This window comes from Lutjanus erythropterus, chromosome 8, assembly GCF_056507025.1.
Source record: "Lutjanus erythropterus isolate fLutEry1 chromosome 8, fLutEry1.hap2, whole genome shotgun sequence".
NCBI lineage: Eukaryota > Metazoa > Chordata > Actinopteri > Lutjaniformes > Lutjanidae > Lutjanus > Lutjanus erythropterus.
Genome location: NC_139324.1, coordinates 26,670,252 through 26,683,644, shown reverse-complemented (window position 1 = coordinate 26,683,644; position 13,393 = coordinate 26,670,252). Strand labels below are relative to the sequence as shown.

Genomic DNA, 13,393 nt, shown 5'->3' with positions numbered 1-13,393 from the left:
CCCGTCTGTGGCCTGTTTGCTGCGTGTCACCCCCCCTCTCTCTCTGCCCCCTTTCCTGTCGTGTCTTTGGTTGTCACTATCACAGTAAAGGCAAAAAAGCCCAAAACAAAAAAACAAAGAACAATGACCAAGCGCTGGGGAGAAGAAAACACTGAATTTGTCAAAAAAAAAAAAAAAAAAAAAAGGAAATATATATATGTATATATATATATATATATATATATATATATATATATATATATATATACACACACACACATATATATATATATATTAAATGTATTATATTAAAAAAAATTAAAAAATAGATTAAAAATTTGATAAAACTATCAGAGAAACTCATCTCTGAAATAACCACTTGTTTTACACAAACTTCTTATATTCTCTAGCTGAATTAATTATACAGTTGTTCTGTACTTTTGTTTTGCATTGAATATAACATGAAATATCAGTAAAATCTGTCTCTTAGTCAGGTGTAGTCAGTTAATTCTAATTACAGAAAAAGGTTGGGAACCACTGCTCTGTTTGGTATCCATATCACTTCAAGGGCACTAAATAGATGGTGTAATCATGTTTTTTGTTTTTTTTTTAAATAATACCCAGCTCTGGTAGGAAACTGAAGGGGAAAACGACTGAATATAAATATGTAGAATGAAAACTATGTGAATCAAATCCATTGTGTGCACTGTTCATACGGTACTGTAGATGACAAACCAAAAAGGTAGTTACTGCTTTGCATCCATATCCTTTTTTTTAAAATGTACTTTTAAAATGTGCTTTTAATTTTAACCGCCCCGATTACAAACTCAATGCTACGACTCGTCAGTTTCACTTGCTGTGCCTTAATGCATTTATTAATGCCTCACAAACACACTACTGATATAAGACTCCCCATGCCAAGAAGGTATGCCATTAACACATTATCCAGTCTCCACCTGCCTACAGATGATAAACTATATCAATAGACAGTGTTTAGGTTTAGCTGTGGACAAAATGTCTTGGCTTAGGTTTTTTTTTTTAAGCGAGATGTCGTTGACATTAGGAGAGAAAAATAAAGGTTTATTTGACTGTAAAATGCTTGCAGTGTTAAAAGATGTTCTGCACTGCTCTGCTACTCCCAACATGTAACCAGTACATTTTTGGTGATCACTGTAAATACAGCACATGTAGAAGATGGCTCACTGCTGCAGAAGCTGATTCCTTTTTTTTTTTTTTCCCCTCCTACATCGGTGACAGTTGTGCAAGGAGGTCGAGGCAACGCCATGCGTAGTGTTTGGTATCATAGAGTCAGACTGTAGTGAAAAAAATAATAATAATCATGAAAAACCTCCTCATGCTTTCTTCATCCATCGTTCTACCTGCATGTCTAGACAACTTAGCCTGCCAATGAATGTTGCAGATGCCTTACAAAAAAAGAAAAAGGTTTTTGTTTTCTCAATTGGATTCTCATGTTTTTTTTTTTGTTTTTTGTTTTTTTTTCTTGTTTTTTTTGTTTTGGACTGACATGTATCACAAAGCACTGTGTCAGCTCAGTTTCTTTCAAATCTATTTCCCAATGGGTACCTTCTAAAGTGCAATTTTAACAAAGTACATATCTTTCCATGAACACTGTACACTGCTGCTACATAGTGCTTGTTCTAATAAAACTGTAAAACTCAGCCAACGAGGAGCGTGTGGTTTATATGGAGAAGATACCGCTGCCGAATGTTTGCCAAATGAGTAAACGTCTGTTTATGAGTCATAAGAAACCCTCAATAATCTTTTAGAAAGACTAGATGTTTGTAACAGTTAAATTGAGGAAAATATTAATTGAGTTTGGCAGGCAGTCAGTGAAAGTCACTGAACAGGCTCGGCTTTACGTTGACAGATATTTGACAGTTACAAACAGCTGATCAACTTACAGTGGAGGACTCATCCTCGTTTGTTATTGTCTGGGAGTCTGCGAGGACGGGGCAACTTTCAACTATAGATGGGATAATAAATAGGTTTTCACCCATTTTAGACTGCAGTACTAATTTTTGGATGTTTAATTGCTAAAATATTGCCTTTAACATTGTTTATATGTGAAAAATGTGCATTATAATTTTCCAGAGTCCAGTGTGACACCTTAAAATGTCTTGATTTGTTCAACCAACACTTCAAAATCCAACAACGTTCAGTTAGCAATTATATAAAACAACGTCTGGAAGCCAAATTCCACAAAATGTGACGTCTGGGTTTTTTCAGCACACAGACAGAACGGGGAGTTAAGAGGACCCTCGTGGCGTGAGCTTGCACCCTTAGAGACAAAAACACTCAAGGCATTTGGAAAGTGCCTTTCACTTAAAGGGCGAGCAAACAGACAAACACTGACAAAATACTGGAGGACCTGCCAATTCTGGCTTTTATTTTGATTACTGAAGTTGCAAGCTAATTTTGATAGATTTTTGATTTAATATTGAAATTGTGACACATCTAGTGTTGTAGTAACAACCTTTTTCCATTACTCCAAAATTGACAACGCCAAACTGCTCCAAATTATGGCAAGTAGTCGCGATAAGAGTCCCGATAACCATCTGTATCAATGAGCGGTATCAGTATTGATATAAATAAAGAAAAAACACAATACTCATCCTTAGCAGCTACACTGAGTTGTCAACATCTCTGTAGGTTGTCAGATATCAATGTCAAACATGACTAAACCCTATCAGCCTGAAGGGCCATCTATGTAGCTGTAGCTAAATGTCATGATTTGGATTTTTTTTTAACACTAATATCATAAAAAATGAGGGATAAATTTGTCAGCTTCGCTACTGAAAACTAGGAGAATTTGTTTAAAATTTGAACTTATTTTCTGATTTTATTTGTGCAAAAACAAGAAAAATGTATGATATACAAAACAAACATATTGTGTTTGATTCATTGAAGACCACAAACAGAAAAAAAACAATCCTGAATGATCATGATTTAAATCACTGTCTCAACATAGGTCAGAGAAATCCTGAATTCTACAAATTAATTGTAAAAATCCTGACTCTATAAATAATTACAATCAATGAATTACAGGTTTTCTTTGAGCCCATCCTTTCAAACTATCGACTTTTTTTTCCCTCTCACTATTAAAGCACACAAATCAAGAGGGAATGGACCAGTGCACACACAGGCTCTGATGTAATTGCCTTTGTACTAACACAGCAGGACGTGCGGAGGAATAAATTGATGGCTGTCAAGTGTTCGGCTTCCGCGAGAGACGTTTCATTCAATAACACTGCAACGCCTCCTGACAGCACCGCAGCAATCTGTTCTCTCAATCCTGTCTAACGTTTGACCATTAACAGAAACCAACTCTCATTAACATTTAGTGTTTATTTGATGGATTCATACACATGTTGTTACTGCTCTCCACTAGGGGTCAGTTCATACAGATTTATTTAACTTATCACATGGTACTATGAGGCACACACTGCAAAAACAGACCAGCAGAATGGGAATATAAAGTAACACGCTCTATCTATTTTGAGAGTCAACCAGATAAAGACAGCAAGTGTGGTACTGCAGATTGCATACTGACCGATGGAAGAGTGGAAGTAGGAAAAAAAACAAAAAAAAACAAAGAGTCAACATAATTTCTCTTTTTCCAATTCATTTTCAGGTGACTTTTGCTCACAGAGGCAGGTATCTCTTAAGTAAATTAAAAGTTTAAGATCGTCTATTGGCTGTCAGCAACATACAGCTCAATATGTTCCTGCAGGGGAAAAAAAACTACGTGGAATAAAAAAAAATATATTAACTTAAAAATATCCGCATTCTGATTAAAATAAAGAGGCAAACAGTTTCCACCAAAGCAACACTGAAAAAATGTGGACAAACAAAACCCTGACAGCTCAAACTATGCATGTAAAAAGGTCACAAGGACGTGCTTCCTATGGTTCCTACTTCATTTACACAATAAATATATTGATCGTCTCAAGTTAAACATGATGGCGCAACCTGAAGACACAGTCTAGATTTGAGTCTTAACATCGAGTGTCTCCACACAAATACTGCTCTAAAATGCCTGATTCAAGTCGCTGTATCTCGAGTTAATGTGGAGCATGGTCTGCTTTGTGATATACGCAACTATAAAAATATATACGCTGACTTCATGTGGTCCACGGGCAGGAAGACTAGTGGGAAGAACAATCTACAGCTCCATCATGACTGCACATCAGCTGATACGTGTGACAACAGAGGTGAGGCGAATGTTGACTGTGGTGTTTTTTTTTACTTGATGGAGGCCATGATCTTGATGTACTGGAGTGCGCTGTGTGCTGCGTCGTTGTGAGCGTTGCTACAGGAAATGCCCGTGCCGTGGCACACGGTGACCGGCGAGGTGGACAGCTCTGCCAGGCACTGGTACTGGCCGTTCACCGTCAGCTCGTCTGCAAAAACACAGTCACACGCTTTAGAACGTGACATGAAAAGTGGCAAATAACATTGCAAGGCTCCCCTTTGGGTGTGTTTTTCATTCAGCTAATTATGCTTTCTCCCGTCCTCCTGCTCGTAAGCCAGATATTGATCCAAATCTGCCATCATGGGGAATATTCCATTCCCTCAAAACGGTCCAGTGTGTAATATTTAACGACAAGCATTAGTAGAATATGGCAGAAATATAATATAACATTCATTAGTATGTGTTCATTTGTCTTTAATCACCTGAACATAAGAATCATTGTGTTTTCATTACCATAGAATGAGATCTATATATCTACAGAGGGCACAGGTCCTCCTCCATGGGGTCCGCCATGTTTCTATAGAAACCCAGAGCACACTAACCAAACTTTAGAGAGAGCCTTTTGTGTATTTTGTGAGTTTCATACACAAAGTGGATCACATCACTCCATGTCTGAGTCTTTGCACTGGCTTCCTGTCTGTCAAAGAAATGATTTAAAATGAGCTGCTGGATTTACAAAGCACTGAAAGGTTTTAAGACCAAATGGATTTCTGATCTTCTGCTACATTATGGACCTTGCAGACCTCTCAGGGCGTCTGGGACAGGTCTTCTTTCTGTCCCTCAAGTAAACACTAAAACATGGAGAGACAGTTTTCAGTTTTTAACACACTACATATCTGGAAAGTACTGTCAGATCTATTAAAACAAGGCTTAAGACTTCTGTTTGTTTTTTCATTACACAAAATCTGAGGCTTTTGATTAATATCTTAAACTACACTGTAATTTTCACTATCCCGTTGTATCTCATCTTTATTTTCTATTTAATTATTTTAGTTGTATTGTAATGCATTTTAATATTGTCTAATGTACCTGTTACATTCTGTCTTGATGTCCTTTTATGTTTTATGTGAAGTAATTTGAATTGCACTGATGTTGTTGTTATTCATGGAAGTAAGCCCCGTCTTTAAAACGTTTATGGTCAGCATTTTGTGTCCAATATCCATTAAATCTATTTTTATTAATTATCTCTCTGTACAGTAGTTTTAGTGGCAGTCTGCTGTTCTCTCGTTGGATTCCAATTGCCTACTTATGCAGAAGGGATTTACAGGACACAATGCATTTAATGCACCAATTTTAGCCATCAGCTAGCCGACATCGCTGTCAGTGAAGTCCAATTATTTGGCCAGATGTGGGGTTCAAGGTTGTTGTACCATATGTTTTGTATTATTGTTGTCACTCGCCTGCAGCTGGTTCATTTTTACTCACACCTGTGAACTTAAATATATTTTTTACTCATTACACCACTGTTTTGTAGCTACCAGCAGGTACCTGACTTAATGCAGGACTCTGATCAGCATCAGTGTTCAGGCTTCACTAGGGATGCAACAGATCACAAAGCCCATGGTTTCGATCATAGCACGGTTTTGAGTCACAGATATGATCGTTTTTCAGATCAGCAAAAAAAAGGAGAAATAAAAAGGTTACAACAGTTACAGTACAATAAGTTGCCATGTGTTTTTGATGATAAGCATGCCCAGTTTCCAAGTCACACCACTGATGGTCAATAGAGGTGAAAGCAACTGCTTTAAATCTGTCGCCCCTTCCTTTTTCTTAAGACTTCTTCACACTAAAACAGTGTGCATCTGTTTTTTTTCCACTGCATTGAGATTTAGAGACCAGCTACGTTCCATTACACCAGTAGTGTTCACAGTCGTATCAGAGCTGTAAAATGTTATTGCTAATTCAATCCAAACATTTCCTCCTGCTGCTGCTTCACATTAACAGTGGAAAAAAAAAAAGAGTGAAAAGAAATGAACGTATTTGTCAAGGTGATCCTTCATCAAAATCTGTCCACAAAGCAAGACAAAGCTCATTTCCAGCATTTTATCATCTACAGCGCATCAGAAAAGCACTCAACAAAAAGCAGCTTTGTTTCCTCATTGCACTTTTCCAAGGGCATCTTGGGTCATTTAGGAAAAATAAGACTGATGTTTCTTTCTGAATATCTGGAGTATTTATAGCTGGTTTTATTACTTCCTCGTGTTTGTTTTGTTTTTTCAGTTTGTCTATTGGTGTTTTATCAAGTTAGGAAGCAAGAAGCTGTTAGCTGAATAGAAAGCAGCCTGTATCTTAGCAACTAGTGTAGTGTGTGTTTTCTTACCAATATCAAAGTATGTGACCTCAAAGCCCTGCTCCATGGAGAGCTCCAACATCATCTGAATGTAATCTGTGTTGGGAATGCTCAGCGGATTTCTCCTTAGTAAAGATATCTTCTCCGCTGATGAATTTCGCAAGTTCTCAAATCGAACACTTGGTTTAGGAGTCTGGAAAAAAAAAAAACACACATGTTAACACATAAACATTTTATATAATTTAAAGGCTTTAAACTCAGAAATATTTATATATAGAGAGAAATATTTCACGTACCCATGTGATTTCAGAACAGCCTGACAAACTTTGAAGCTTTGCCACCATTTTTTCTGCAGCTGCCTTCTTCGCTGCCTTTTTTGAATTTCCTACAGCTGTAAAAACATCAGACAGAGATTAAGAGCGTGATGATGGGCGACATCATGGGCAGTTTTTACACTACTGTCTCAAAATCGCCAATACCTTTCTCTGACAGGGACTCCAATCGACAAGTAACAGTGAACTCTCTCTTGTGTGGCGGACCGGACTCCATTAAAACTGAGTATTCGGGAAGACGCCATCCTCTCTGCAACGCCAACTCCTGAAAGGAAAGGTCAAATGAGACAATAATGAGGTAAAAACAAGAGTTTGTATTTTATTTCAGAAAGTGTCTTATGCATGTAATTCAATATATATTACTATTGCAGCAGTTAAGTATTCCAACAATTTTTAAACTCAACCTTTCCCTCATTATAGTTTACCTTTTTAACTTAAAACTCCCATTTGTTTGTCGTTGTCTTACCTGCAGTAAATGGCGTGATCCTAGTTTGGAGAAGCAGCAGGAGTACCATATAGGAAGCAATCAACTGCTGTGGACGTGATCAGCAAAATGTATTTTAGCCACCTAAAAAAAAGCCCACCTAAAAAAAGAAGGACTTTAAATTTGTGTGCCATATATTTAGAATATTTTTACTGCTTGAACTTGCCATCAGACAACCTTTTCAGTTGGGAGACCTCCGTTATACAAGGAGCAACCAAACTTAATTGGCTAAATCAGTCATTTTACCCCGCAGAACACAGGGATTGCTGGTCTTAGGTGTTGGTACTCCTCTCTGCTTCTCCACACTGGATATGTATCGACCAACACACTGACTCGATAAGTAACCCTCCAACCCCACTTCAAACAGTCCAAACTACCCCTTTAATTTTGAGGCAGATTATCTTTAACAAAATATACACAGAAACGCGCTCATATTCAAACACAGACAAGGCACACGTTGCCACACACAGACAAAAACAAAAAAAAAACAGCATTGATTTACACACCTGCAGTATCCCCACTGAGTTGGGATGGTTATTTTTTTCTGCTGCAACACCGTTACTCTCAGACTTCACAGGCACATTCCTGCAGGGAATACATGACTTAGATCAAAGCAGTAACCACAGCTGCAACACTTTAACGCTCACCACAGGCTGTCAGCAAACCAGTCTGATGATGCTGCAACACTGCACTGCTGCAACATCTCTGCAAGGCTAAAATGGCTAAATTGATAGAAAAAAAAAAAGATACTCTGCCAATTAGGGCTGCAACTAACAATTAATCTATCAGTTATATTAATGTTTAATTGATGAATCATTTAGTCTGTAAAACATATAAAAAAAAACCTGTGAAATACACTCGCAAATCCCCAGTGCCCAAAGTGATGTCTTTAAACAGCCTCTTTTATCCAAATCTTGCAAATCTTTACATTTAAGAGGCTGTCGAAAGCAAATGTTTGACATTTCTGCTTGAAAAACAACTGAAACAATTAATCATTAATTAATAAGTTAATCTTTTTTGATCAACTGACTGATTAATCGACTAATCATTGCAGCTCTACTGCCGATTATCTCTTCAATTAATTACCTCAGAAAATAGTGAAAATAATTCATAATTGAACAAAGCCCAAGTTGATGTATTCAAATTATTAGCTTTGCCAAACCAAAACTCTAAAAGCCACATAAATTCAGTTACTGTCATATAGAACAAATATTCACACCTGAGTCTGTAAGCAGGGCGTTTTAGGCATTTTTGCTTTAAAAAAGAAAAAACGACTTGAATGATTAATCTTCTGAGGAGATCAGGTGTGCTGAACTGGTGCCCCTTTTTTATTTTACATTTTTACACAGCTGCTTTCGACTCTTTTAATTCATGACCCTGATGCTTTTACTCTTACTTTATTTTGGTTGTTGTTTATTTGTCGGCCTGTTTCATTCATTTTTATTCACATCTGAATTCACCTACGTCGTACCTGATTTGCTGACTGATGCTTTATTTTTATATTCTTTTATTGCTTTGCTCCATTTTATGTAAAACACTTTGCAACTCTACTTTGAAAAGTGCTGTATAAATAGAGTTATTATCATTGTTAATACATGCAGAAAACAAGGCGTCTATTAGAATCACAGTAAATACAGAATCAGTTATAATACTTATTGCCAGTTAGTTTGATTTCAATAATCAATTCAGCTGTACTTACATTATTCCAGCATCTATCTTCAGAAGTTCCAGAGCAGCTTCTGCAGCCAAATGTTTAGCAGCTTTTTTACTAGGACCTTGACCTGAAACAAAATGCAATCACACACACACACACACACACACACACACAGTTTATGTGATACATTACAAAAAAGGCATATAGAGGATGTATTTCAAACTATACTGCGGCAACAGACACAAATGACAAATAACTTTGCAGGCTGAGGTGCTCTCTCTGAATTATCAGCAAATGATTTCTGACTCCAATAAGAGGCTTCATCCAGTGACAGGAGGCTAACAGCACAGCAGGGGTGGGACTGTGACCTACCTGCACAGTTAACGTCTCCAATCTTCACGCTGAACATGAAGCTGGGCTGGTGAGCCTCTCCTTCAGCCTTCTCCATCACATAGACAGGGAGGTTGCCACTTTTGGTGCCATATTCATGCAGGATTTGTATAGGCGTCTTCCCGGGGTTGGGCCTCTGCGATTCATGTGTAATCAAGCTGCACGTGTTAAACAAGCACAGAAGGACAGTTAACCAGGGACATTTGAACTGGGATGTTGCCGTTAGACAGCTGCATTGAACGTCTGAGCTGCAGATAAAGATTGTTTACAGACCAGAAATAATAAATGCAAATGGTAGAACTAACTTACAGGAGAAATTACTGCAGGGTATAGATTAAGGCTGCAAATTGTGTGTGTTCTCCTTAACCAGTAGTTGAGCATGTTAGCAACTGACAATCAATCAGTCATTAATAAGATTTAGATGCATTCTTCTTCTCAGTTTAGGTTTTATTTAAACAATTCTAGCAGCAAATCAGTTATATGAAACATTAATTCATGACACACAAACATTTTAAACAAACAGAATAATAAAACAGTAACAGTAAGTAAAACAGCTGCTCTTGCCTGCCTGTCTTCATTTAACAAATAACCTCACAAAACAACTCTGTCAAAGGCATTTCTAACACGACAAACCAAACATATTCATGAGAAAGTCTGTGAGCTCCAGAGAGATGTACACAAAACACATTTTCAGTTAATAAACTTTTAATTGCGTAGATTCTTCACGATTAATCTACTAATGATTAATCATTAACACCCCTCATTTATATAGCAAATTGTACATTTTGTCATCAGTTATTGGCTGTTTACTTGCATATAAACCAGCTAAACTATTCTGTCAGCCTTTTACTAGGTAATTTAAAAGTTACTGAAGGTTATGGTCCGTGGAATTAATTAATGTTTTTAGATCCTTACTGATTAATCCAAGTTGTGATGGCTTCATTAAGACGCTTCCTATGAAAGCTCATTGACAAAAACAACAGCCTGCTAACATAATGCCTCAACAGCATCTGTGGCAGAGCTACTGATCAACTGCTACATTACAATCCAATCAAACTGTCAACATACCAAAGAAAAGTCTCAGCTTAGTGAACAGAAAAAAACAGAGGCATCTTGTACAGTGTAATGAAATCTAATAAATCAACCCATCAATACTAAAGTAGAAAGCACTGTGTCTGGTTCTTTGGTCTGTGAATCATAATCATGTTGTTTTAAAATTTCATTTATTAATGTGCAACCACGATTCAATTATATTAAACTGCATATGAAATGTAGGCCTTGCACTTTATCAACCACAGAGATGCCTCTGCCCCAGCTCTCCTGCACTTGCACATTTTTGCTGAACACACACTATAAAGCTCATGTTAACTGAGGCCTGTGCGAGGCTGCAGCGGGGCAGACAGTGAGGCTGGGCCCAATTTGTTTTTACTGTCTAGGAAAGTATTGCTGAAAGTAAAGCTTTCTTTTTCAGAAAAACACTGGTCACAGAGTCAAGCCAACTATATTTATAGCACCAGAGCATAACAGATGTTACCTCAGTGTACTTTTCATATAAAGCAAATCTTGACTATAACTCTTTATAATATTATTTAAAGACCCAACAACTCCTACCAAGTGCAAGCAATAATGTGACAGTGGCCAGGAAAAACTTTCTCACACACAACAACAATACAAACAGTTGGTCTCAGCAAATGTTCCTGCTTAACTAGGTGAATGACGCATTCAAATAATCCTTTGGCACATTTAACTAAAGGTTAAAATGACCTATAAGACAACTTATGATACAAATGGACAACAGATTTCAGGGCTGCACAATTAATTGCAATAAAATCGCAATGTGGCCACGTGCAATATCCAAATCGCAGAACTAGAACCAGTTCATTATTTGGTGAAAAAGGAAAAACCTGTGAGAAAGCAGCATTTTAATGAGGTACTGCAGTGCTGCATAGATGACCTGGCCTAAAATATTTGTTCTCCAAATAAAGGAAAACATGTTTGTTTGGTACAGACCTCAATAAATATCACATCATCACGATTTTACTAGTTGTTTTTATCCGTGAACATGAACACTGTATAATAATCGCAATATAACTTTTTTAAACCAAATCGTGCAGCCCCAATAAGTTTTGTCCATCAGACTGATACTTCACATTAACCAGGTAATGCTATGCTAACAGCTAGCGATGTGTCAATCAATTAAAAGTATATTTTCTCTTCTGCAAGTGATGCTTAGAGAGTCTCTGTAGGTTAACTTGGGTTTGGTTAGCGTTAAATAACAGCAATACGACTTATTCGCAGTGCTACTTTATGATCACCCATTCAAAAAATGGCGTTAAGACCCAATTACTAGTTCATTCATCAGTTAGCTTGGTTAGCTAACGAAAAGCGATCAGAGGACCTGTCACACACAGTTCAGTTTACACTAGTTAATACAAGTAACGCTAACGTTATACCAAATTTATACAGTTTCAGTTCTCTAAAATTTACGTTGAGCTTCCGTACTTGAGCTTTTATCACAACTAAACTTGAGGCATTTTAACACTTACCAAAAGCGGTTGAATACTGTCACTATGTTACCGTTAATGGTTGATAAACATTAAATTACTTGTTGTAATAAAATAAACTAACCTCGTGTCGGCGGCGGTTTTCACTGCTGGTGATTGATATCCCTCCTGAGACATGTTTACTGTTTTCTCTCTTATGCGTGCTGATTGAGGACTATACTGCAGGTGAATGAAAAATCCCGGGCTCTACTTCGATATATTTTTTCGCACCATCTAGTAACGTTAACATAAAGAAAATGAAGTGGCCTAAAGATGCTAACAACTCTTCATTGAAGCCTGGCCGGGGAAATTACCGAATTTATCACATCAACATCCGGGTCACCACCGGGTCAACCGTCGTGTCTAGAAGGGAATCCCAGCCATGCGAAAATCCTCGCGAGAGTAATTATTTTAACTCAAACCGTGATCTTTCACCAACAATTATCAATTGCTTTCTGTCTCTATATTTAACCAAATCGTAACTACAGTGATGTCACTTTATATAACTTAATTATTTGTAGAAGTAATATGAAGAAGGAACAACTCGTACAAATCTCGCGAGAGTTTCGCAAATCGACGGTTCCCTGCTGGACATAAACAGGGTGACTGTATGTGGAGTTCAGAGACGTCAGTCGTACAGCTAAAATGTTTACCGCCGCCTACTGGTGATTTTAACCCAAAGTCTGCAAAATAACAACTTTTTTCTTTCCTCCTTTCTTTCTTTTAAGATTAAATCTTTATCCAACAAATTACACTTTTCAATAATTTTGACAATGACACAGAGTGAATGAGTTAAAGATAAGTAAATAAATAAATAAGAAAAAAATAAATATTTAAGGCACAGTTTGTAATTGCATGGTCATCTTTGATTATGATCATTTCAAGACGCTATTGTTTGTCATTTTTGTCTTCAACTGTGCAATATTGAGCTAACAGTATAGTAATTTCTCTGCAATAATAACTAAAATATTATGTTTAGACTGGTATTAATACTGTGTTTATTCATTTATACTGCACATTTTAACTAATACTCTAATTTATATCCTTGCTCATTTATGCACAGTTGTAGTATTTAATTTTCTTTTTTCTTATATATGCTATTATATGTTTTACATTCTTCTTCCTATTACTATTTTTTTATACTTTCACTATGCTATCTGTTTTTATTCTTGAAAGGAAGCAACTTTGACACAGCTCAGTTTCCCACCAGGGATTAACACAATATTTCTGATTCTAATGCAATAAAAGGTGCAGTTCTATGCATGTAAACAAACAGAATGAATAGATAAAATTCTAAATATTTTTGCAATGACTGTGTAAAAATTTTATTGCTTCACTGATAGAAAATTGGTGCATGTGAGTAGCAAAGATTTCCGGGAACTGTGACGTGTCTGTATACAGCGATATTAAATGACAAACAGTAACAATTAAACAATTACAAATGGAAA

At 36.8% G+C, this 13,393-nt stretch overlaps 1 protein-coding gene across 1 annotated transcript; it reads right to left on the bottom strand.

Moving 5' to 3' along the window:
* Window positions 1–3,325: 3,325 nt before the first annotated feature.
* Window positions 3,326–12,275, bottom strand: prkra (protein kinase, interferon-inducible double stranded RNA dependent activator). Its single transcript, XM_084725094.1, has 8 exons — window positions 12,031–12,275; window positions 9,385–9,560; window positions 9,058–9,139; window positions 7,865–7,943; window positions 7,022–7,139; window positions 6,839–6,933; window positions 6,573–6,735; window positions 3,326–4,400 (listed from the first exon to the last, which is right to left on the bottom strand). The coding sequence occupies exons 1-8, from the start codon at window positions 12,081–12,083 to the stop codon at window positions 4,243–4,245; spliced, it is 924 nt and encodes a 307-aa protein (XP_084581220.1). The 5' UTR covers window positions 12,084–12,275; the 3' UTR covers window positions 3,326–4,242.
* Between the last annotated feature and the right edge of the window lie 1,118 nt (window positions 12,276–13,393).